Source organism: Leuresthes tenuis, unplaced genomic scaffold, assembly GCF_036924035.1.
Source record: "Leuresthes tenuis unplaced genomic scaffold, fLeuTen1.0.hap1 SCAF_21, whole genome shotgun sequence".
In the NCBI taxonomy this organism is placed as follows: Eukaryota; Metazoa; Chordata; class Actinopteri; order Atheriniformes; family Atherinopsidae; genus Leuresthes; species Leuresthes tenuis.
Window position 1 is genome coordinate 26,701,554 of NW_027325375.1, and position 24,231 is coordinate 26,725,784.

The following is a 24,231-nucleotide window of genomic DNA, read 5'->3' on the forward strand; positions in this document are numbered from 1 at the left end:
AGCCTGCCCAATGAGCATTTGTTCAGAGATTTCAGCAGATAAACTGTAACCAGTAGCTACGGCTATATCTCACACTAGCTTCAAACATCAGAAAATCATTTAACTTATAAAAATACAATCTTTAAGTCTCTAAAAGCATAGACTGTATCAATGGATGCATTCGACTGTTAGCAGTCCAGCCAGTGATCCAGCTAAGGGCACGGTGGTGTCTGTTTGATCTGCATGATTTTCACTATATTGCTACAACAAAGGGATAAACTAGCAAGCAAAGCTGACCTATGAAAATTTGAGCTACATTTTGTACCATTGATGATAAAGTAAGGGATATAGATAAGTCTGTTGGTCAACTTTGTACAAAGCAACTGTCTTACTCCACAACAACAAATTTGCCAGCTCACATGCTTGTTTGCAACCCATGTGAGGCAGCAGAAGCATCACATGTTAATGAGTCAGTGCTTCATGTGGCGTCTCATCATCCTTCAGCATTGTCTGACTGACTTGTTTATGTACAAAGGTTTCTAATACATTTTTCCAAACTTGATTTTTGAAAATAGTGACCAACAGCCTTACAAGCTATTTATTTTATTTCTACATAACTTGCCCACATAACTGGGCCAAATCTTTTTGCCCCACCATGAAACCTATTAATTATGCTGGCATGATGAGGTGTTACTCTTGCTCGCACGCAGTGTATGAACAAATTTTAAGAAATACTTCTTCACTTCCTCTTACCTTCCTCACATCTTGGCACATCACCACTCCAAGTGAGATCCCATTGACACATGAGGATCTCAGAGCCTACCAGTGTGTAGCCCGGGTAGCACTGATAGGTAACAACAGTGCCGTGGATGAGGTCAGGGTGGGACGTGCTCTTCCAGCCATTGGCGATCTCAGGCAGCTCTGGACAAGTGTCATTCCTTGCCACCTCTGATGACAATGGAGCGGTGGCATTGTGTTGGTAGGAGACAAAATTGCAAATGGAAAATTAAGAAATGCAGGAATGTGCACATATTAATGAAAGACTCTAGAGAAACAAAAATATTTCCGTAATATTACATTTTTCCTGCATGATGGAGCAATTAAACTGCCATTCTTATAGCATCTAGACTGTAAATGTTTTGTTAAAGACTCTGAAGATAAATCCAAGCATTAACATGTAACACCCTCTGTGAATTAATACAACTGCACAACTGTGTGTTCTTTGTACTCTGAACAGCCACAGTTGGAGAGGAAATGTAAATAAAGGCTTGTGACGGCTGCTGAGAGGAACTCGGCATGTGCTTTGGCACCATTCAGTCTGTGTCTTCCTAACTGCAGCATACATGGCCAGCATTAGCAACACATACTATTGGGCTAAACCAGCTGATGTTGATATGTACCCAATTATTTTGTTCTTTGCTTTTTGTTACCTAATCCCATGCACCTGGGATAAACCAGATGACTAACAGAAGCATAGTAAGGGAGGAAAGCAAGAGGAAAAGAGACGGCAAAAAAATTTGCTTGGTTCTTTACAAGGTAAGAATATTACTTAGTGTTTCCCATTTCTTTGTCTCTCATCTGTTTCTTATCACAGGTTTACGTTAGTTTCACTTAAATACACTTAGGTAAATTTAGTCAAAAGACAGTATCATAGATTGCTATTAATGAGAAACAAATGATAGATTAATGATAAAAAGAAGAAAATACAATAATGATAATAATCATGGCTATTACAGTCTTACCAAAGAAGTGAACCACAAAGCCATTGTTGTAGCCATAGATGTTGGTAGCAGGGTCAGACTGAAACTGAATAGTGACATCTGCCATGGAGGTGTAGAGCTTGAAGTGTGGCCGTGTGCCACTGTATTGGCCCAGGATGTTGGCTGTCAGGTCATCACCATCATAGAAGGTCAACTGGTCATTCTTACCTAAGTTAAGGCTGGCACACACACACACAGACACACACATGAATACAAAGGATAGATATTACCTACCTACATACAGAATGATGTATGGCTCTGTGGTCTATTTGTTTTGTATGTTGCTAAGAGGCCGCTCTTTCAAATGTGTGGTATCTTCTTAGCTGATGAAAGCAAAAGCTGATTGTATAAGGCAATGTCAGCAGTACTTTGAAATTTTTTATTCTGTTTATATTGGACGGAAATTATGTGAAGTAAACACTAAATAATTCATGTCTCCTAGCCCCGATTGCCCTCATGAATATGCACTAATGTGCATATATGGGCAAATGATCATATTAAGACGAATTCAAAGGATTAACTAGGTTTGATAATGCTTTATCTCGCAAAAGGCCACAATGGAAACTAAAATTACATAAATGTAAAAGGTCTTAAAAACCTACTTAAAGGTATGATTTCTCTCAACATCCACATATTTTCTAGTACACTCTTCTTTTTGCATATGAATAAATATAATATATGATGCTACAATCTGACATAATCTCTGCTGTCACTGATTAACTTGAGAATACATTAACCTTTTACCTATATCCTTTGTCTCTTTATACAGCAACAGTAAAGCTTGGTATTTACTATTCAGAAGAAAGGGAAAATCATATAATCCACAAAAGCTGTAATTCCCGGCAGATTTAAAAACAGTAACTGTTGTGAACGTGCTTTTACATTACTTAACGCAGGTGTCAAAACAGCTATGATGATTGGCCGTATGACTGTGTGGGGTTTGGGGTAACATTCACTAAACTTTGCTTATTAGAACAACAATAAAAGACAAACAAAGAAGAATAAACGAAAAACCTTTACAATACATAAAAACATGACTTAAACAATTAAACCAAATTTAACCAAACTAACTACTATTCTCATTATTCACAATGTCAACTTCAAATTCCATTTGCAGCCAAGTACCAACTTTTTGGAGGAAAGAAATTGTACAACCAGAGAAAGGGTGAGAAAGATTCAGAGTGACAAAAACACAAGAGCATTCCTGTTACCATATAACTCTTGCCTGCACTTGGCAGAGAAGAAGAAGAGCTTGTGCTGGTGCCACAAAACTGACTGACGGAGATTCCTCTGAGCGGTATGCACAGGAATAATTTTAAATACATTTCTAACTTTCTCTCTGATTGGTCTGAAAAACACACTGTTGTGCTTTCCTGCTGTACCATGTCTGTCAAAACACTGTCTAGTATTTCTTATGCTTCAAGCTTTTTTTTTTGTTTGTTTGTTTTGTAAAGGGAAAATTTTACCTAAAAAATGTCAACTATGTGACACTGGTTGCATTGCTCTCCTTAAATTTCACTGAATGGACACTGAGCATTGTTAGCATCGAATGTTGTGAATCAGACCCACACTTTTGAGCATTCAGTTCTCTCATCATAATTCAATCTGTCATCTGTGTGTGCTAAGACGCAGGCTCTGAGAAAGAAGTTGTGCCAAAACATTTTGAAATAAGAACAACCAGCCGGAAAATTCCCAAAACTCAACTGGCTGACATCTCGAGTCACTTAATCATTAAGTCAGTGACAAACACATTTGTAATGCTATGCTCAAACACGGTGCAGTCTTGCCAAATATAACCTGAGTCATACGTGGAGGGAAATATTCACAGCATACATTTTATAAAGTAAAAATATTTTGTATAGCTATGATAATATGATCCCCAGAGTCATCATCGGCACCCATGGGGAGGAGCAGCAGTTGGTTCATAAAGCAGAAAGGTGGAATTCTAACAGACCAAAATCACCAGAATGAATCGGTTTTACTTTTGGGGAGAGTTGGACAAGGTTTTACTGCTGGAGACAATTCATTTATGACAGCTGCATGAATTTGAGTGCAATGAGGTCCTGAATGACATGGTAGTTCAATAGACCACTACAGGGAAAATGTGTACCTTTGACCGTCTCAGTTGATCAGTGGCTGTGGATTGAAGTGACAGGGATGATAATTACAGTTTCCACTCATAAACCTCAATGAAAACACTCATGCACATACAGTCCTGGCTGAATATGGATAGGTCTTCAAACTAATGGCTTATCCTTGTGAATTTGTGTATTTGTGTATTTCTTAAAAAAAAAAAAGGATCATCCTGTAAACACTTCGCAACTGCATGGACTGACTGGCAATTGTGATGTATTTCTTTTTTTCTTATGAGTGGTTGTGCAAAAAAAAAAAACTGGACTGATTCATATTATTAAATTTCAATTAAACTTTAATGGTTTTTATCTAGGAAGTCTATAGGGGAACAGTAGAGCCAATCTTTATTTGCCTTTCTCTGTATTTCATACTTCCCTTCTGTTCAAGTTATCCTCCACCCGGTGATTATGTTTCAAGGCTTTGTACTGTATTGTATTTCACTGTTTCCTCTCTCTAAAGGTCTCCTGCCTTCAAATATCCAATGACTAAAGGATGTGTTTCTGTCAGTTAATAATACAATGTTATTAACTCCATTTGCTGATTTTTACCATCCTCAACAAGAAGATATAGAATTTGTGCACAGTAAATGATCAAGAATTAAGCAGTCAAACATGGATTAATCGACCCAAGCTACCCATCTATCTTTGTACTCAAAGCCCTTGTGACACCACATAAGAATACCGACTGCACAGCACCTTTGGTCCACATTTTCATGGCACTAATGGGTGGGTCACCACAGGCTACACAGCTGCCTTCTCTGCCGTCACCTGGCAATAACACCGCCCAAATGTCACCCCACCTGTCCTCTTTATGATAGTTTCTCCAACAAGGCTTGTAAAGCAGTCATCTCCCATTCTGTGTTGCCAAAATCAGTAAGCTATTTAATCACTTTGTGTTTCTGTTCTAATTTAGAGTAACATTAACGTTAACTGTTGAAATATTACAGTGCTGAGAACGGCAATTCTCACTGAATACACGTCATGGCTTGCTGCTTGCCAGAGGCAAAAATGGTTGAACACAGTTAAGCAACAAAATAATAATATTAATAATGATGACAATGTTTGATTAGTGTGGTCTCATTTGATTAAACATTTCCTTTACCTGCATAGTTTGGCTATTTGCAAAGTTCAAGAAGAACGTTGAAAGAATTTCCATGGACTCTTTTGAATACTAAATGCACTGGCTTTATTCAGCAGATGAGGGGAAGACAATTGTTTTTGTTTTTTTTACAAGCCTCAAGGCATTTTGTCTCCTTCACTGACCTGACAAGTTTAAAGAAGCCACAGTTAATCTCTAGTTACTCAAACTGAATAGAAATTGCTTTATGCATCATGCTCTCAAAGGCAATATACTAAATCTGCTCATACACTTATTTGTCATTTGATTTGTTCTTCTAGGTTGAAATAAATTCTAGGTATTTAACCCAAGCACATATTGTCTTGTGGATAGTGTGTATTTCTCCGATTGTCCACCAGAGGACTCTATAAATCCAAACTAAACAGTCTTCCATTCTGATCAATAAACATAAACAAACACTATAGAGAAGACATCCTTATTGTGTTTTCACACTATGAAACATACACAGTACACTTTGAATGAAAATCCACATGTGAACTATTTTACAAGGTGTGTTCCACAGGTGGGGATATCAGCTGTAACCTCTTGTTTCTGGCTCTTGCTCGAGCCATGCTCCATGCTAATTAGCAAAGAGCCAGCCCTCCTGTTTGGCCTAAATTAATTAATCAGTCCTCATTATGCACACTGCTCCTCTGTAATTGCCAGCACAGGCACAGTGATGAATGATAACACAGAAAACATTCTCATTAATGTGGAAAAGTGTGTTCCCACCCTTATAATGAGACAGCTCTTATCCACAAGAGCCTTTTGCGCACAAACACATTTTGACACAAATTACATGTTGACCAAGCCTTCAGGAATGCTATTCACAAACTAAACGGAACAGACACAAAGGTAATGGTAGGGTCTGCAGGGATCAGTAGGCTGTTTCAACTGCCATGACAGCCACGACTGACCAACTGTGAGATAATCTAAAGTCGGCCACAGTACCTTTAATTTACAGTCAGCAGCCTCATGTGGCTGGGATTAAAACAAATCTAAGTCTTGTACAATTTCAAAGCAAATCTCTGAATGAAAATCAGATTACCTCAAATCAAACTTGTTTACTTCAACAAGGAAAAATCTCCTCTGATCTTTTTCTACCCTAGATGCACTGGTTGACTTTCAACATCAGACATTAATCACTAAATCTTAATCTGCATTCAAAGAACAAAGAGGCTTGCAGGGTCACATAAAGCCCTGTGTTGCATTCAGACATTGTGTTTTTTTTTGTATCCTCTGGCACTGTTATTCTTTTTGGTTTGTGGATCTGTCCGAATCATGGCCGGCTCATATATCAGGTCCTGTAAGCCTAAGAGATAAAGTTTGGGAAACTATGTGGACTTCAACAATGGCATGGCATTTAAAACTGGGCATGTGTACAAACCATCCACCAACAAAGTTAAAAAAAACGTTTGTGTGTTACAACTGTGGAAATCATGCTGTGTATGTTATGTTTAATTCAGAAACATGAAAAAATGAAAGACAATCTTAGTGAAATATATCACTCACACTGTAATCCTTTAAAAAATCTATTGTATTGTAGTTCAGGTGTATAATTGCATAGAATTCCTTTAGTAATTTCATTATTTTTAAGGAAAATACACTCAAGAAGGTAAAGCCCAGTTGATATCCAAATACTAGTGGGGAGTAAAAAAAATACCATAGCACAAAATATTAATAAAAAACAACAAAAATACAGTTTAGACTGTCATAGTGATTCACTGAGGTGCATCTAAGAATAAACCAATGAATTTTTAAATTGAAAAGGTTACTCTGAATCACTGCCATCACTGACTGGAATCAGAACCTCTCAATAATCTCTCCTCACTTTGATTTAGAGGTCCAATCTAAGCTCAGCTATGATTTATATTTTATTACTTTCTTTTAAAGTTCAATTCAATTAAATTCAGTTTATTTATATAACGCCAAAACACAACAACTGTCATCTCAAGGCACTTCAATGATACAGACACAAAAATGCGATAGAAATATCCAGAAATAAAAATACAACGTGTCGAGAGCCGTGAAGTCGCCTGCGCACTTAATAAACTGAAGCGTCTCCTTTAACTCGCAAAACTTTTGTCGTAAATATTATAAATAACCCATAGACACAGAAACAGTCTTGCTCATAAATAGTGCGGTGCTGAACTACAGTATGTTCCTTAACGTTTATATGAGCATAATTCAACACTGAAGGGAAGAGAGTGGACTAATAACAGAGCGAATACAGTATTGACACTAAATCAGAGCCTTGTTAATGTTGGGCCTTGCGAACATTGATGCTATCTGTACTGAAGTGTATTGGACATATGAATCTTTGAACTAATAAAGTGATTCAAATTAGATGATTCATCATGCCTACCTCTACATGCTCTGGTCCACAAGAGATGCGTGGTAATGAAGGTGGTGATGATTGCATTTGTTTAGTTAATTAACTGTCTGTCAACTGTCTGCACTGCATGTCATCATTGAAATTTAATTAGACTATCCAGATAGAATGTATATATATATATACAAACCTGACGGAAGAAAATTTCTGTAAAAATAAATGACCAATGTGACCAGTAGATTACAGCCGCCTCTGTTTGAGACTTTTCAGTGGCTCTGTTTGTTACAACCTCAGGCAGTATTCCCCCTGGTTTAATTTTACCCTCCCGGTGCCCTCTCGTCTGTACTCGCCTCAGGCAACAACACAAATCACTTATGCTGTATTGTTTTTGCACTCACTTTAGGATGGATGTGCATGGTAATATTGTAAGAATCATTCAACCGAGGTAAACAGATAAATCCATATAAGATAACAAGGCAATGATATAGATTTTCCTACACACACTTTTGCTTTGTTCACAGCAAAATGTTCCATATACCATAAGGAAACGAGATGATGTGATCATTTTCACCTCATTTAAGAGCAATAATTGGAGCAGACATGAGAAGACAGGTGCATGTAGGTGTGTGTGTAGTACAGGGGACAGTCATGTAGGAGTGATGAGGGAAGGTGAAACATTTTGACATGTGTGCATGTGTGCTGAATTACAGTTGGGTAGACTGGATAAGTGGCTCAGAGTAGTTCACTGCCAGAGCATATTCATTTCAAAGCCAACTCTGAGGCAGACACCAGGGAAGTGAGAGCAGGGAGGCTTACTGGCTAATCTGGTCAGAGAGTGAGCTGGAAGCAGCACAGAATTCTTAATGTAGCGGATGTAAAATAGGAAAAAAAAAATCTAATTAACGACTGCCACCACTGAAACACTTCCCCGTGTGTATATGTGTCTGTGATGGTATAAGAACAAATAAGAAAGTAACAGCATGTGAGTTTATATCTAGAGATGGAGTGTTGAGCATTGCCAGGTCAACCTGATCTACTCCATGACTTCCGTGTGTGGCTCTTAGTTTTACACACGGGTTTAGTCTCTTACACTTGGATGTCAAGCATGATCCTTTTGTCCTCTTCCACATGGATACCCCAGATGCAGTCCTGCCCCTTGTCGTAAGCCTCAGGCCAATTAGGGGACAACACCACACCAGCAGAGTCTGTGATCTCCCCACTGCACACAGCTGTAACAAACAGAAACCACAAGTCAACACTGAGAAATAAACTGTTTTAGTTTTAAATCTGTTTAAAGATCAAACAACTCTTAAGAAGTATACAGGAGCTACTTTGAGACTTGATTAAATGAACCATGGCTTTATAGGACAGAGGAATTAAATGTGCTAGCTCCTTGACATGATCCTTTTAAAACTTTACACTAAAAATGAGGCATTTGGTGACAATGACACTCAAGAGCAAAAATGTAATTTTCCTAGATCTAAAATAAGAAAGAAAGAAGCTTTTCAATTTCACTCTAAGATAGAATGACCACACAGGCACTAAAGACTGGATGTAAGGTCAGCGTGTTGTGTTTCATCTCTATGCAGTGTGCTAGAGAGGAGAAGATTTTGCAGGCTGTTATTAAATACTGTGTAGAGTCTGTGCAATGAAAGTGTTCAAATGAGGGATGCTATTGTTTGACTTTAATCTTGAGCACTTCTAAAATCTGCCCTGCAAGCACATATATCAAAGTAATTCATTGTTAGAATTTTTAGAGGAGCTTTATCATGGATCAGAGAAAAGCAGCTTTGGAAGATATAGTTAACTGCCAGTAGTATTTAATATTTGAACAAAAAGACACTAACTCCTAAAATAATCAACAAAATGAAAGCCTTGGGTTCTTAGGTCAGTCATATCTGACCAAGCTCTCCAGTGGAAGCTTTAAGTGCAGACTTAATGCCCTGCAGTTATCTTTAGCACATGCAATTTGCGGACTCACCCCGACAAGCTGGCTCTGTTTCATTCCACTGTGGGTTTTGTGCATCCACACATTCAATCACTACGGAACCTTGCTCCAGTGTGTAGCCAGGGTCACAAGAGAATTCAACCACTGCTCCCACATTATAGGTGGAGTCGCTGCTGCTGAAGTTGCCGTACTTCACAAAGGGCTCATAGCACATCCCCTTTGCAAAAGCTGTGGACACAAAGCAAATTAAATCAAGCACGAATAACAAGGATACTTTTAGAAAACTCTACAATCTTCGCCATCTGCCTGCCTTCATATCTGATGGCTGCACCAGTGGAAGTCATCGTCCCGTCTGTGGTGAATTCTACAAACAGGTAGCGTCCAGTGCTGAGCACACCCTCATTGGGCAAGTATTCCACCTCATAGGAGTCATACACAGGGGGAGAGTCTATGTTGTTGCCATTTTTTATCAGCAACCTAAATAAGAAGAAAAAGAGAAGAAAAACACATTTGAAAAGACGTCAGTGCAACTTATGTAGGGGGTAGGGGAAAGATACAAAAGATCTAAATCTATGTTGTACTTGTGGTTGAAATCATTTGTGATAATGCTTTACACCACTCTGTAATGAGGTGACCGACCGTGCATTACAAAAGCCGTGTGGATTAGTAGATTTAATAGAAAACGCAATGCAATTTCTGTCTCTAACATCTCACTGTTTCACTACTAGTCCCCTCAATTAATTTGATCCACTCTATCCCCTTTTAAAAAAAATCTGAATGATAAAAGATTCTTTGAAATTGACCTTACTCTTCTAAGAAATTTGTCATTTATAGCGCTTGAGAGTTTAATGCTCTATTCACAGGGATGCTGTTATTCAGAAAGTGGGTTTAAAGCTTCATACCGTATTCTATTAGGTGGAGATTCACAAATTCCAACACACTCTTATTGTGTGTAGCATTCATCCTAATGCATGTTAGAGTTTCTAAACACGAATACACCACCTGTCATCATCCTCCGCCAGAGCAACCTTCTCAAAGTGAATATGAAGCCGATGGCCTTCAGGAGCTTCCAGTACCCAGTGGCAAGTCAGATTGTTACTGTAGTTGCCAGGGAAACCAGGAGAGACGATGCGACCATAGGTGGCATTCTTTATCATTCCCCCACAGGATGCTATATGAGAAGAAACAGAGTAAGTAAAGGGAGAAAGAGGACAAAGAGTTGGAGGGTAAAACTAGATGAGAAAAGTAATGAAACCAACTATGGAACTGGGATTTTAGAGAAAAGTCACTGTCTGAGCACAGATTGCATCGATATTCAGTGGACTGTGGCTGGGCTACACTAGGCGGCTCTCCTGGGTCTAAGGGTGTGTGATTGTTTGAGAAGAGCACAGCAAAATGGCAGCAGTAACGCTATCAGTTCAGAGCAGCTGCAGGCAGGAAAAGTGAAAGGCCGGAACAGACAGATGAGCCTTTACCAGCAGGAGATGGACAGCAATGTGGCCCAGTTCTAATTAAGGCAGCCAGGACCAATGGCCTTGTTTTGCCCCATCTCCAAAGAATAGCTCCCTGTGCTGCTAATCACATGTAAACACACTCAGTTGGCCTCCTAAATCAACTCAGTGGGAGACAAACTGGTGAAAGCCTTCGTTAATCAAAGTTACCTGTTTTCTCGAGAAAGGCTGATGAGAATAAGACTCAATTAATTTTATTTACTTAGCTTCTTAAATTAATTATTTTTCTCATGATTTTAATTGTAAAAACTGATTTGAATATTTCTCAAATATAGAAATTCTTGGAAAACATTATAATTAACATCATAAATAATTACAAAATCTAAATATGTGTTTTCTTCAGAAACGTAGTTAACACAGTTATCAACCGCTCTAAGGTATATAATATTAGCCCACATTTTGAAGGTGTGCTCCACTAACCCACCGCTAGATATTTCATGTTGTATAAATAGTCTGACCTGTTTTGTTATTGCAAAATTAGCAATAATAAATGGGTCTCGCCAAAGAACTGATTTGTCTTACCCACACATCGGGGTTCTTTTCCACTCCAGTAAGGTGTGGTTGCATTGCGACACGTGAGCATTTTGGGACCTTGCAGCTTGTATCCAGTGAAACATTTGAAGTAAGCTTCTCCACCAGCATGGAGGTGAGTCACTGAAACTTCACCACCAGCAGGCTCTTTGGGGAATGTACAGCTGAGGACAAAGGCTGGAGAGCAGAGGATCAGAAATTGGGAGAAAGAGAGAAACAAAAGAGGCAACTTTAATAAAATACAGTCATGGGAGAATCTATGAGCTGACAAAACAGACAGACCAGACAGGCCTGCAGACCAATAAGTTCAGCGGGCCTCCTAACCCCTCGGGCCAGTGCAAATTTCTGCTTCTCAAAAGCACAGATTGACCAGAAAGAGACAGAAATGGCACCAAATTATTGCAAAAGACATACAAAATTATCATATAAGTGTACACAAAATATGACAAATATGGACAAAATGACCAATGAATGTATTAGATGCAGAATGAAATACTAGTATAGCAAAAGGACAAAAAATAGCCACAAGGGGACGTCATCGGGACAAAGCCTGACTGTGACAGTCACAAAATGGCCACAAACAGGTGGACTCAAGTTAAACTACTCACAAAATAAATTGATATAGACACAAACCAAATGACATGATCTGCTCTTCTAACATAAAGTGATCATAGAGTAAGATTTTCGTTACATTCTGGACTACCCTTAAATCACCAGAAATTGCCATGCTTGAATATGAAGAGAGTTACTTGAATATAAAGCAAATGTGCCAGTCTGGTTTTGTTAGTAATGTAGTAATTTCTGCTATGATTTGTTTTGTTCCTATTATCAATGCCTAAACTTGTCAGTTAAAAAACTGACAAGTTGAGTAATGCAATGAATTTACATCTGAACCTTGTCAGATAATGTGATAATCATGAGTTCTATCAATGTGCAAATAAATTAATTGCATGTTCTAAAATTAATAAATGGAATGGTGAGGTCTTTATTCATTGTAATCATCTTTGTAGATACATAATTTCCAAGAGCTTATTGAATTATTAGTGTATGGACAATTCAGCATGTTGTCGAAAGCCAGATTCTGGCCAAAAGCGTCAGCAATGTTAACTGACGGCAGAACATAATCCTATGTGTTCTGCACAGTGTGTAACTATTGCTGTTCAGCCACATTGTTGACCATGTTGTCTATCCTCCAAACCACTGCTGAACACACACGAATATTTGGATATAATGTAGGGGGGCAAATTGTTTTTCATCTATTTCTGCATATAAATCAAGTACAGTGCTTCATTTATCTTCCTCAGTCTCCCTCTCAAGCACACATACACAATTAGAGATGATATATAAGAAACCTTAAACTCCATTTAAGTCTCCATCTGTTAATTATGGTTTGCCTATACATTCAGAACGCAAACATTCAGAGATGTTTGTAGCGCAACAGTAATTAGCAATGCTCTTTTGTTCAGAGTGGTGCTTCCACAAAAACATTGACAAACTGACGTTTTGCTGATCAGATGAACATCAAGGTGGGTCTGTAATGTGATAGCTGGAGAAATAATAGCCTCTCTAGTGGTTGTCAAAGAGTCACGATTGCTTTAAGGTAAGATCAATGTTTCTGGACTTGCTTTGCATTGTTGTTCGGTCCCTGTTTTTCAAAATAAATGGTGTAGGATGGGATGGAGTTCACATAGATAATGAAGTACGCTAAGAAGGTCTTTAATGGAAGCCATTAAACAACCTTCTCCCTCTGTCTAATAACAGTACTGTTCTACCTCATTAGTGAGCACTTTAATGACCAGACCAAAACTTTTAAACTTCTTGTGTGAACAACAGAACTAGCACGTAATTGGACCCACTATGACTTGTGCTACAATAACAGCATGATTGTGGAGCTGTGTTAGAAAAAAAATCTTTTTGTATGTCATGCCTCACCTGAGTAAATACAAAGGCTAAACAAAGGCTAAACATGAAGAAAATAACAAAAAGAAGGTGTGTAAAAATAGGTTTTCCCGTCTGAAAGCAAACATATATAAAATGTTCATGAAATCAATAGATTTAAAATCATTTTGATTGTTCACTGGTTTGTAGTATGGCTAATTACATCTCTTTAACTCCCCTCTCTCCCAATGTAATGCCTACTCTGGTATCATACAGCTTAACTTCAATCATCCAGAGAAAGTGCGGCAATGCAATGACTGGGGAGTATAGCATAGCATATTACCACCACTGAGAAGGCAAGGCTCTGCAGAAAGACACTGGTCGAACAAGTTCAAGCAGTATTAAGTCAGGAGGAAGCAGTGTGCGAAGGAGGACCTGCAGATCTAGCTGATTACTAAGCTAAAGGCTAAGGACATCCAAGTTTCAATTCCTTCACTTTTTCTACTTAACTTTTGCTTGCTGGACAGTAAATTTGGCTGAGCATACCAAAGTATTTTTGGAAATGTCTACTCTGACTCAAACGTATTTCAATAACTTCCTGCTGGACTTAGCATTTCGACTTGATTCCTCTTCACTGAGCATATTAAGACTTCCAGGTGGTGAAAAATAGATTATATGGATACAGTTGTTGAGCGGCTGACAAATACCTCATAGTTATGTCAATCTGCCTGTCACGTTTTATGTTTTGAACCATGTCTTGTCTCGTCATTTCCTGTTTTGCTTTGAAATACTAACTTCCCTCTCGTTTCAGGTTTGTGTCAAGTGTCTGATTGTCTTCCCTGATTCCAAAGTGTTTCCACCTGTTCCCCGTGGTCCCTCGTGTATTCAAATAGTCTGCGTCTCCCTTGTCCTGGGCCAGTGTGTCACAACCTTTCAGTGTTCTTCATCCTAGTGTTCTTGAAATCCATAGCCATAGAATCCATGTCCCTGTAGTCGAGCGGTTCTCCTACAGAGTGACTTTTGTTTGTTAAAGTTTTCACCCATAGTCATAGTTTAGATCACGTAAGTTTCATTGTCTGTTTTATATCCTCCATTAAGGAGTGTTTTTTCATCCTCGTTAAAGTTTCATAGAACCTTTCATAGACGATAGAGTGTTGCGTTTTTTTTTTTTTTTGATAATGTTTCATAGTGCCTCCGTTAAAGGAGAGCCTAGTGTTACGTGTTAAGTTTCATAGTACCTCCCTTTGTGGAGAGTTTTTGTGTTATTAGTAATTGTGCCTCCGCTAATTGAGAGAGCGTCTTTTGTTTATTACGCCTCTCTAGGAGAGCCTGTAAAGTTTATTTGTTACCATTTCACAGCCTTTCTGTTTTCCTCCTGGAGTGGAGTAAGTTTTGTTTTGATAAGTTTTATAGTTACACTAACCTCAAGTATAGATATTGAAGAAAGTGTATTAGGTTTTCACAGCCTCTTGTTTTGCTCTGTTCTGGAGATCCATAAGCTGTTTATATTAATAAACTGACTTATTTTGAAACCCTGCCGGTCCCTGACACTGCCCATACTTGCTTGATTTTTGGTTGTGTTAGCAAAGTTAGTGATTGGCTAGCTTTTGTTCCAAGATGTGTCAAAGGTTTACCCACTTTTAAGACATCTAAATTGACACAGAACATTTCTCTTTTTTCTAAAAGCTCTACCTTCTATGTACTGAAGTGCCACTTAAGTGTCATGGATGGTTGATTTGTGTCTGTGATTCAATATTGCAAAGTTATAAGGGCAGTTGGTTCAATGAAAACTATCAAGGAAACTAAAAGTTTCATTCAGACAAAGCAAATCTAACACAAAATGTCCTAAAACAGTGGACAGTGAAATTATTGGTTACACTGAAAGGATGATTTTTGTTTCTCTGCATCGATCAGCTTACACACCATGGCAATTGCTAAAAGGAAACAAGGCTTCTGCTCTATCATTGTAAGTAGCAGTTATTGTTGTAATAACTGGTTATGGCCACATTGTATTAATTACTCAATATACTTATGCAAATTTCATTAAGGTAGCTTGGTATTTATAGAATTATGTTAAGGTTCGGGGCAGGTAAGGTTGTTGTTTTCAAGGAGAGCTGGATCATAAATCATCACTGTTTGGACTTCTAATTAACACTGAGCTGTGCATAAAACATCGGCACAGTCACAGCTCAGTGTCATTTCAGATTTTCTAACAGCTGCGTTTGTCCACTGTGCAAAAAAACCATTATGGTTACAATTAAGGCTCTAAATTTGTGAGATGATAATGTTTTATGTGGTGCAATGTTTAAAGTGCAGCCAGGTTTACACAATGTTTAACCCTAACCCTAACTCTCATACTCAAATATTTCACCCTAACCATGTCTAATATGTAAGCCTAACCATCAAAGTTGAACGAGTGACAGAACTTTAGGAAACGTTGGGCTGAATCACGCTCTAACTCGGGTCTTTTTTTGTGACAGTCTGTGGAATAGGGGCGATGGCTATGTCCTACAAACCCCTTTCAAGTGTTTTGCCGATCTTAAAAGTGGCAAAAATGTATTTTTTGACAACATCGTGTGATGCAAAATTTAGATATGCTCTGATTTGTAAAGGGAAATGGAAGCATGGAACAAATTTGGAGCCTTGAAACAATCATGATTATAAAATGTTATGTCAATGAAACTTTCCTGCAGTGGAGGAGTGTAATTATATTTGTTCTGGAATAAGACGGCGTTGCACTGCGACATCACAAGTATTCTGTCTCCCACAGTTTTGGTTATTTAAAACAGGACATTAAAATAGAGGGTTTGTCCACATGGTGGAGTCTGGCATTGTTACATGAAAGTAAATCTTGGTCCAGATAGCACTGCAAAAGAACAATCAGCCAATATGCTAATTTATGTTTTTTGCGCTTGACCTCACGAACAGCAATAATCACCTAAGTTGAATTTCAGTTGCGTGTCATATCAGGCAGATTCACGCTATTTTCGGTTTGTCTGCACTTTTTGTAAATAGCCATGTGCTGCATGAGTGGCACATTAAAAAACACTGGTCAAGCTGGAGGTAGCTGCCCCTCTTTAAAGACAGAATGTGGAACCATCATAACCTAAAAACGAACAAACACCACCAAACAGAGCGGTTGACATAGTGTAGCTGAATGATCACCACATCCAGTAATGTTCCTGTCATTTTCTATGAGTAGCAACACCTACAGTCTAGAATTAAGATCGATGTAAGAGCACACCTTAAGCACTGGTATTCCACTGTATTAACACTGCCATTGAATCAACTTTAAAGTGGTTTAGATGCATTAACCTTACCAAACACTGATTGAATGAAAAATTAAATTGGAATTATTAAAAAAGGAAAACAGAGACAAAAAATGTATCATTATGAATCCTGTAATTTTCCCCAACCCCTCTTCATACACCTTACAACCGCTTTCATTTATTCAGAAGTAAATACTCCTGAATGTCATTTGAGCCTTTCCTCCAAGCTTCTAATACTGCCGCAGTGGGTGACCTTTGGCAGTTGCCAAAGGACACTAGAAATATCATGGGCCTTGACATCATGGCAGTATTTGAGGCTTTAGGATGAAAATGGGTTGCATGTATTGATGCTGGGTTATTGAAAGTTAAACAGCACAACAAAAAAAGAAATCTGACAATGTGCAGTAGGTTGGCTTTGAAGTGCTTTCATTTCAGCCAGACATTTGCAGATGAAAAACAACACTTTGGCAAAGTTTTGTGCCTTTACCTTGAAACTATTCAAAGATGTCATTTTACCTGTCTTTGAACTTGACATGAGGGGAAAACAGTCCTCAATGCATAATGGCAGTAGAGGTTTGCGAAACTACTGACTTATGTTTTTTTTTTTTGACAAACCACAGGTCTCTGCCATAACGAAACAGACCTTTACTTTGCAGTAAATCAGTGAGCCACAGGGACAAGGCACACTGCCCCTGGGTCATCTATTCCATTCATAGTTTATCACTAGCTCCAATGAACCTAGTTATTGCCATTATCATAGCAGCATTTAAATCCCTATTGAGCATACAATGGGGGAGCCAGAGGCAAAAATTGTGGAGCCAATTCCTGAAGTATTAAATTACGTGCTGCTTTCATTCCAGTAGATGTGGTGCTGGGCCATAAAGTCTGATTGTTTTGCCATTAGAAATAATAGATCCACAGTGCAGACAGCCAGGAAGATTAGCTGCTGGTACTGTAGAGCCACAGGAAACAGATGTGAATCTTATGCCTTGTGTTATTGCATCCTTTAGAGGTCCCGAAGAGAGGAAACAGTCAAATCTGTAACATTCAGGTGAAATTCTTGTACTTCAACAAGCATGAATAAATATTTCAGATATTATTGAAGATTTTACAAAAAGACAATAAATACAGAAATATATTTAAATATATTTCATGAATTCTTAAATAGTGTGCATTTTCTTTCACTCTTATTTTTACAAATCAGTTGTAAAACATCCCTATTTAGGCTCTTTGAACAACTTGCTGTTACTGAATAAGATGATATGACTCCCAAAGCATCAAAAGTCATGTTCCAATGTTTGAAGGTCATTATTAGTTAACTGGGAGGATTGTGCCTTCACAGCAGCAGCTCCATAGCTGTAAGACAACCCTCTACTGTCAATTACGTGCCCTTTCTATTGACAGCTACAGCTGAAGACATATTTGCTCTCCTTAAGCTTTAACTACATTTAACACTCTTAGTATTTTCACTGTTTTACTTCTTATGTTTTAATTAAGTCATTTTAGTAGATTTTGATGAGTAGGTTTCTTTTTTGCTCTTACGTGCTTTGAATCTGTCTCTGTTTATATATGCTTTTTTTGGGGGGCATCTCAACACGGGGGGATTTTTAAAAATCTAATATCTATTTCTTTTTTTTAATAAAAAGTTTCAGGTCGTACAGTAAGAATAAGACTGACCTATGTGTGAAAAATGTATGCTGTCAACAAATCTAAAATTAAGGACCCAATCGTAAGCAACAAACTTTGGCAATGATATTAAGAAAAACACTTGGAGTGACACCTGCATTCACCCATTTCCTCCCTTTAATTATGTTTATTTAGCTGTATGCATGCTTCATTTGCTAGAGTAGTTAAAATCGAGAATGCTTCTCTTGAACCAATAAAGGATAAATGTTGTTGAGTATGGCAGAATAGAATAGCTGAGGGAGCTAGTAATAGTGAGTTACCCAATGTATTTGGACAAACAAATATAATGCATTCCATTTTAGCTCTAATAACTGTTGCAGGCTAATGTTGTGATTGTGTAACTGTGTGTGTGAGTGTTGCCGGAATGAATCCCTTCAGGTAAATAGCTGCAATTCAATCAAATCTGGAAGGGCAAGGGAAGAACATAATGAAATGGGGTGACAGAGAACCACACAAACAATGAACATAGTGTAGATTGGCATTATATTTAATAGTGGTTTATTTGAGGGATATTATTTATTCTGTGTTACATTGACATTTAAAGTAAAACGTGTTTCCAGGGAGATGGAATCGTGTTCCAATGACCAGACATCTCTTGTCAGTTATTGTTTTGATATACAGATATAACAGCAGTCCCTTGGTAGGTGAAATGTGGGAGGATGTGACTGTCATTGTATCCAAGCCTCATGTCCAGGCTGGTGCATCAAAGCATTGCCTTTTACAGAAAGATCAATAGTGTTGTCTCAGGGAAAGTGATTCAGTTGTGGAAAGCCGCACCATAGCTCTACCCTGATATGGCCTATTGATATTTATGTGGTTGGGTTAAATCCTCGATTCTAATGGTCATTTACTCAATAAAGGCTATTAAAGAGAAATAACTTTGGATTAAAGGCAGAATCTAATCAATGCCACTCAGAACTTGTGGCAAATGGTGAATAGCTGCCGGTAGTAGGGATCTTCTGGTCTTCCCACTTGTCGATGTAGCGTATTAGTTAATGTCAATCAATAATTCTTGTTAAGCATCACTGGACTGGAAAAGCCATTATGATATGTTATAGCTTGAACTGAAGTTGTGAATCCTATCATAGTTAAGCTGGGAGTAAAGTGGACCTGGGATTGCTGGTATTTTCATGAGTTGATAAGTGTTAGAATTGATAAGTAGAATGCTGTGATCTATATTGTAAGTTATTTGCCAGACTTGCAAATAACTTCATAGATTAAGGAAGAGTATCTGTGTGTGTGGGCTTCTGCAGAGACTTTATTGGGTACCCCCACCGGTATTTCACTCTAATAAGTCAGCAGTCTGCAGTATCCATGTCAGTGTGTAGTATTAGATTTGGTTCACTTGGAACTTCTGAGGTAGAACCAAAAAAGGGTTAGTTGTATATCACTTTCCAGATTGGGAAAAGGAGAAAGATGTACACAGTAACTATCCATCATAACATCTCTGTTATGATTGTTTCTTATCAAAACAAGTGAACTATGAGGACAAACATATTCCTTCATGTATGAAACAAACAAATACAAACCAGGAAAGCGTTGACAGTATGCTTGTTTTGCCATGTATTCTGTAAAATCAGCTGTCAAGTACTGTAAAGTTCAGGTGTCTCTTTACTTTCCATATTTTTGCTGTCTTTACTTTTTATTTGTGGAAGATATTAAGCGCTGGGTAAGAATATCTAAAAAAATTGAAGTAGGGGAGATGTTGGTTTTGGGGAGTAGAGAGGGGGAGGCTGTTTTTTTTCTGTAGCACTCTTTATTTCTAATTTCACACACGATCCATAAAAATAGACATGCATGAAGAAATCATATTGTAAATATTTCAGAGATCCACCAATATTTCAAAAATCATGTTTTTAGGGGAGCTCGTGACTTTTAAGAGGAGCCAAGCTGCCTCACCGTGAATTTAAAATGAAAAGTTGGTTAGCTGTGCTGACCTTGTGCAGCCTGTGCTTATTTGAAAGGGATAGTTTGGGTTTTCAAAGTGTGGTTGTGCTACTTACTTATGACTAGTTAGCACCTTACTTACAGGCAGAGTACTCTCTGTTGGGAGAAGTAGGGAAGAGTTCCCGTGGGGGAGCCAACCTAACGGCTACTGAGAGGAGGGACATAAGAAGAATTTTTGCTATCTTGAACATCTCTGCATCACTGCGTGCACAGCAGCTACCTAGAGTATCCTACTGCCGGTCGCCATTCAAATCCCAAAACAACAATTACAAGACAGTAAAAATGGACATCTTCTAAACCTTTACAGAAGTAAAGCCCAGGAGGAAGATATCCAACAAGTTTTTTTATAGCTTCTGGTGGATTTAGCTGATCAGCAGCAGGATACGATAGGCAGCTGCAGTGCATGCAGTGCTGTGAAGAAACGAATATTGTTTTGTGAAGAAAATTCATTTTTCTTTTGTCCTCACTCTCAGTGACTGTTAACTAGACTCCCCCAAGAGAATTGCTCCCAGCTTCTCCAAACAGAGAGTGCTCTAACAGTACGTCACACAACCCCGCTTCAAAAAACACAAAAAATCCCTCTAAGTACACAAATGAACAAAAATGTATTAACGAAATGCCTAGAACATAGAAACAAATTATTAAAAACATGCACAGAAATCATTCTTGATGTGAAAATTTATTGTAATTTGCACATACTCACTGGTGTATAACTGTTCGGGTTCTGTTATTATATACACATGGACTTGCTGAGCTTTAGAGCTCAAACCAAAGCCTCTTGGTCAGCTGTATGTATTTGAAAACCTGTTTAGAATAAAGAATATACCTGTTCAAAACATATTTTGTCCTTCAAAAAAGCCCTTAAGCACAAATATGTCACAACTGTATATGTGATTGCTGAGACACTTGATTCCTTTGGCTGAGAAGTGTGCCTATAATGCCTAATCCTGGTTTCTCAAAACATAAAATGGCAACATAATTCTCAGAAGATTGAGTTGCATATGTCTTTTTTTTAAAAGTACATGTATGTATTATAGCTTCAGAGAGTCGGAGTTCTTTTTGAAAAGACACTACAGACAATAAATGCTTCAGTTCCAGATGAAGACATGTAGATATGTGTGTGTACTGAGAAAAAAGATAAGAACTGGAAAATAGAATGAAAGTGGTGAGGCCCATCCATTGCATGAAATGTAAAACACACCTTTAATCATGTCCCAAGTTTCAGGCACAGAAGTGATGTTATAGAGGCATCCATCAGTCTGCCATCACAGGAAGAGCTAGCGCTGTAGCAGATATTAATTACCCTGAGTTAAGATGCGTCTCTCCACAGTTCTGTCTCCTTCTTCACGCTTGTCCGGTCACATTACTCACAACCCATTATAAAGGACAAGGTGATACTCGGCTTACGAAGCAGGGGAACACAAATTGAAATATCCTCTGTGTCTCCAATGTGTCTCTTTCCTCAACAAATAAACTATTAATTCCTTTTTTTTTTCTTATGGCAGCTAAATCTATTTCACCAAGCAGAAATTCAATTTTTTGTCAAATGCCAAATTTCTGACAAGTATAACATCACAGACAGTTGTTTATGTGAAACTGTTTCCTAGTTCATAATTAATGAGTCCCTGGAAATATTGATTCATGGCTGTAATTTGCTGTTTCTTGATGGTTGAGGTTGCAATAAATTTTCCACCAATATTTGCTGTGTTAGCTTATAGTTTCAACTAGTTTTCATTTCACCATAATTAAGGCTTGTGCCACAGTAAATTGGACTGAAAAAGCTAGAGCAGATCCAGATATTGTTTTCTTTTTTCGTTTGGTAAAAATGTTGGTTTTAAGTGATCGATTTTCACAACCTAAAAAAGAGGGTTATACAGTTAGCATTCCACGTAAAGCTATGTATCCAAGATGCAATAACAATAACCAGTAACTTAGTTTTTCTCCCTCTTGACATAATATTGTGATTTTATGGTTTAAAAATAATCATAGTTTAAAGATTCAGAATGGTAGTAAAATCTGTTTTTGGACATAAAACCCAGAGATGTTGTAATTTAACTTTTTCTGGAGTTTCTCCTTTGCTAAATATAAATACCATAAATAGGGTTTATCGCAAGGCAAACTGGAGAAATGAAGCAGAACAATACATCTACTTATGTAATATATTATGCTAAAATATTAACAGTGAAATAACAATTACCACCATGCGTGTCGGGCAACACCGCATCACTATGTATAATCTGTAAAGATCCATCATTCAGCCTGACCATTGTGTGATATTCATATATATGTGACACAGAGGCGCTGTTTATTTCATATCAGAAGCATTGTTTTGATGGTCCTTTTCATTTTCTAGCTGACCAAAGGGCCCCAGTAATGTGGTGGAATGAATGTTTTGTCCACCAACTTCCACCATCAGCTAAAATCGATGGGGCATGTAATTGGTGGCTGCTTTGTGTTATTGCTAAGATAAACAGACATTCTTAGGGGCATGGAAGATCAATGTCATGCAGAAAACGAGAAACGGGAAGGGGAGAAATTATGGCCCATCATACTCACCAAAAACATGGTAATATTTCTTTCCACAGGCTTTGCCACTGACACACAGTTGTCATGTACTCTTTGATCAGAATTAATTAAATAGTCTTTAGAGATTTAATCTTTGCAGTGGTGAATGGAATTCAGTCTTCACAGTATTAGGTTGAATGACTTTATGAAAAATGTAAATGGAGAACGGTTGTACACGTCATTGGCCACATCATTATGAACTACAGTTTAGATACAGTAATTACTGTGAATTATAGTATGGTCAACAGTCAATGTTTTGTGAACAGAGCCTGATGTAACAAATTAATCATTGTCACTCCTATTTTTCCTTTGCATGTCCTTCTCATTCTTGCTTGCACGTCTGTGAGGGAACAATCCAGTCTCACAGCAAAGATTGGTTAAAACTAAAGTGTTTGATGAACACAGAAAATGCTTTTTCCAACTTTTCCATTCTTAAACCTATCCAAAAGGCAACTTATCAGTGCTGAAGTAAAGAGCATCTGAAAGCAAAAATGAAGTTTGAAAGTAAAGTCTGGAAAGTGGATAGTTAAGATACAAACTCCAAAAGCAGGGTTTTCCACCCTTTAAAGCTGCAGATTATTTATATTGTGACAGTGTTACAAGATGCCTGGAGACTGGACTCTTTTTCACAAGCACAAAAAGAAAAAAAGTGAGACATAAATGTGTGTCTTTGAGCATGGTTTGTGATAGGTTCATTAAGATCTCTGTGTCTGCATTGAAATAAAGGTTTTCTCAAAAAGGAATTAACATAACTTCAAAGGTTGTCCTCTGGTCTATTGTAGGTAAGACTACGCAAATAGTTTCTAGACTTATAAAGGTTTGAATGAATGCTGGCTCACCTTGGTAATGCAGCAGAAGGAATCCTGAATTGAGCCGTTGATCGCTACGTAGACGGATCGAGATCTGGTTGCTCCAGCTGCGTAGAACAAGGCCCCTCATCAAAACTGACTCATTAGCAAGAATGAAGGGTTCTTGGCCACCTGTATCCTCCACTGTCACCTGTTCCCCCTCCAGCACACTCACATTTTGCACCTAAAGAGGGGACAGTGCAATAGGATTAAACAGAGGCATTTTTTACAGTGCAATGTAATGGTAACAGTGTCGACTAACAAACGTATTCTTTGCAACTTCAAAGATTTTTTTTTAGACCCACAATGATTTATTCAAGGACATACTGAATGCATACTTTTGGCACATCTTTTAGCACATTTATTATCTCTTACTGCTTCCAATTTCAAAATACGAACAGCTATCACTAGTATATTTTAATCCTTTGAAACTCTTACCATAGAAAAACCACATTACACACGTTTGTTTGCAGCAAGACGCTTGAGTTCACACAAGATGGGATCTTAATTTAGCACCAGCACTGCTGTGTCTCCAAGACAAAGTTTAATCTAATAATGTTGCTCTGAAAAATAGGGTCACCTGCTGTGTTACTTAGCTCACTTGGTGATTTATTCGTTTTAGCCATGTTTTTTTAAACTGCAGACTGCAGATATGTTTTTGAGTAATTGTGGAATCCGTGTGGGTCATTCTACTTATGGTTTGTTACTCAAATGATTCATCCTCTTGC

The 24,231-nt window shown here is 37.9% G+C and overlaps 1 protein-coding gene across 2 annotated transcripts in view; it reads right to left on the reverse strand.

Moving 5' to 3' along the window:
• LOC140280087 (seizure protein 6 homolog) overlaps positions 1–24,231 on the reverse strand; it is an 87,299-nt gene that overhangs the window by 6,577 nt on the left and 56,491 nt on the right. For both annotated transcript variants that reach the window (XM_072375356.1, XM_072375355.1), the window contains exons 4-11: positions 23,495–23,687; positions 11,302–11,487; positions 10,271–10,439; positions 9,579–9,745; positions 9,302–9,496; positions 8,411–8,549; positions 1,722–1,918; positions 733–927 (exon numbers count right to left, since the gene is read on the reverse strand). In XM_072375356.1, the coding sequence (XP_072231457.1) occupies positions 733–927; positions 1,722–1,918; positions 8,411–8,549; positions 9,302–9,496; positions 9,579–9,745; positions 10,271–10,439; positions 11,302–11,487; positions 23,495–23,687 (1,441 nt within the window). The remainder of the gene's footprint in view (positions 1–732; positions 928–1,721; positions 1,919–8,410; positions 8,550–9,301; positions 9,497–9,578; positions 9,746–10,270; positions 10,440–11,301; positions 11,488–23,494; positions 23,688–24,231) is intronic.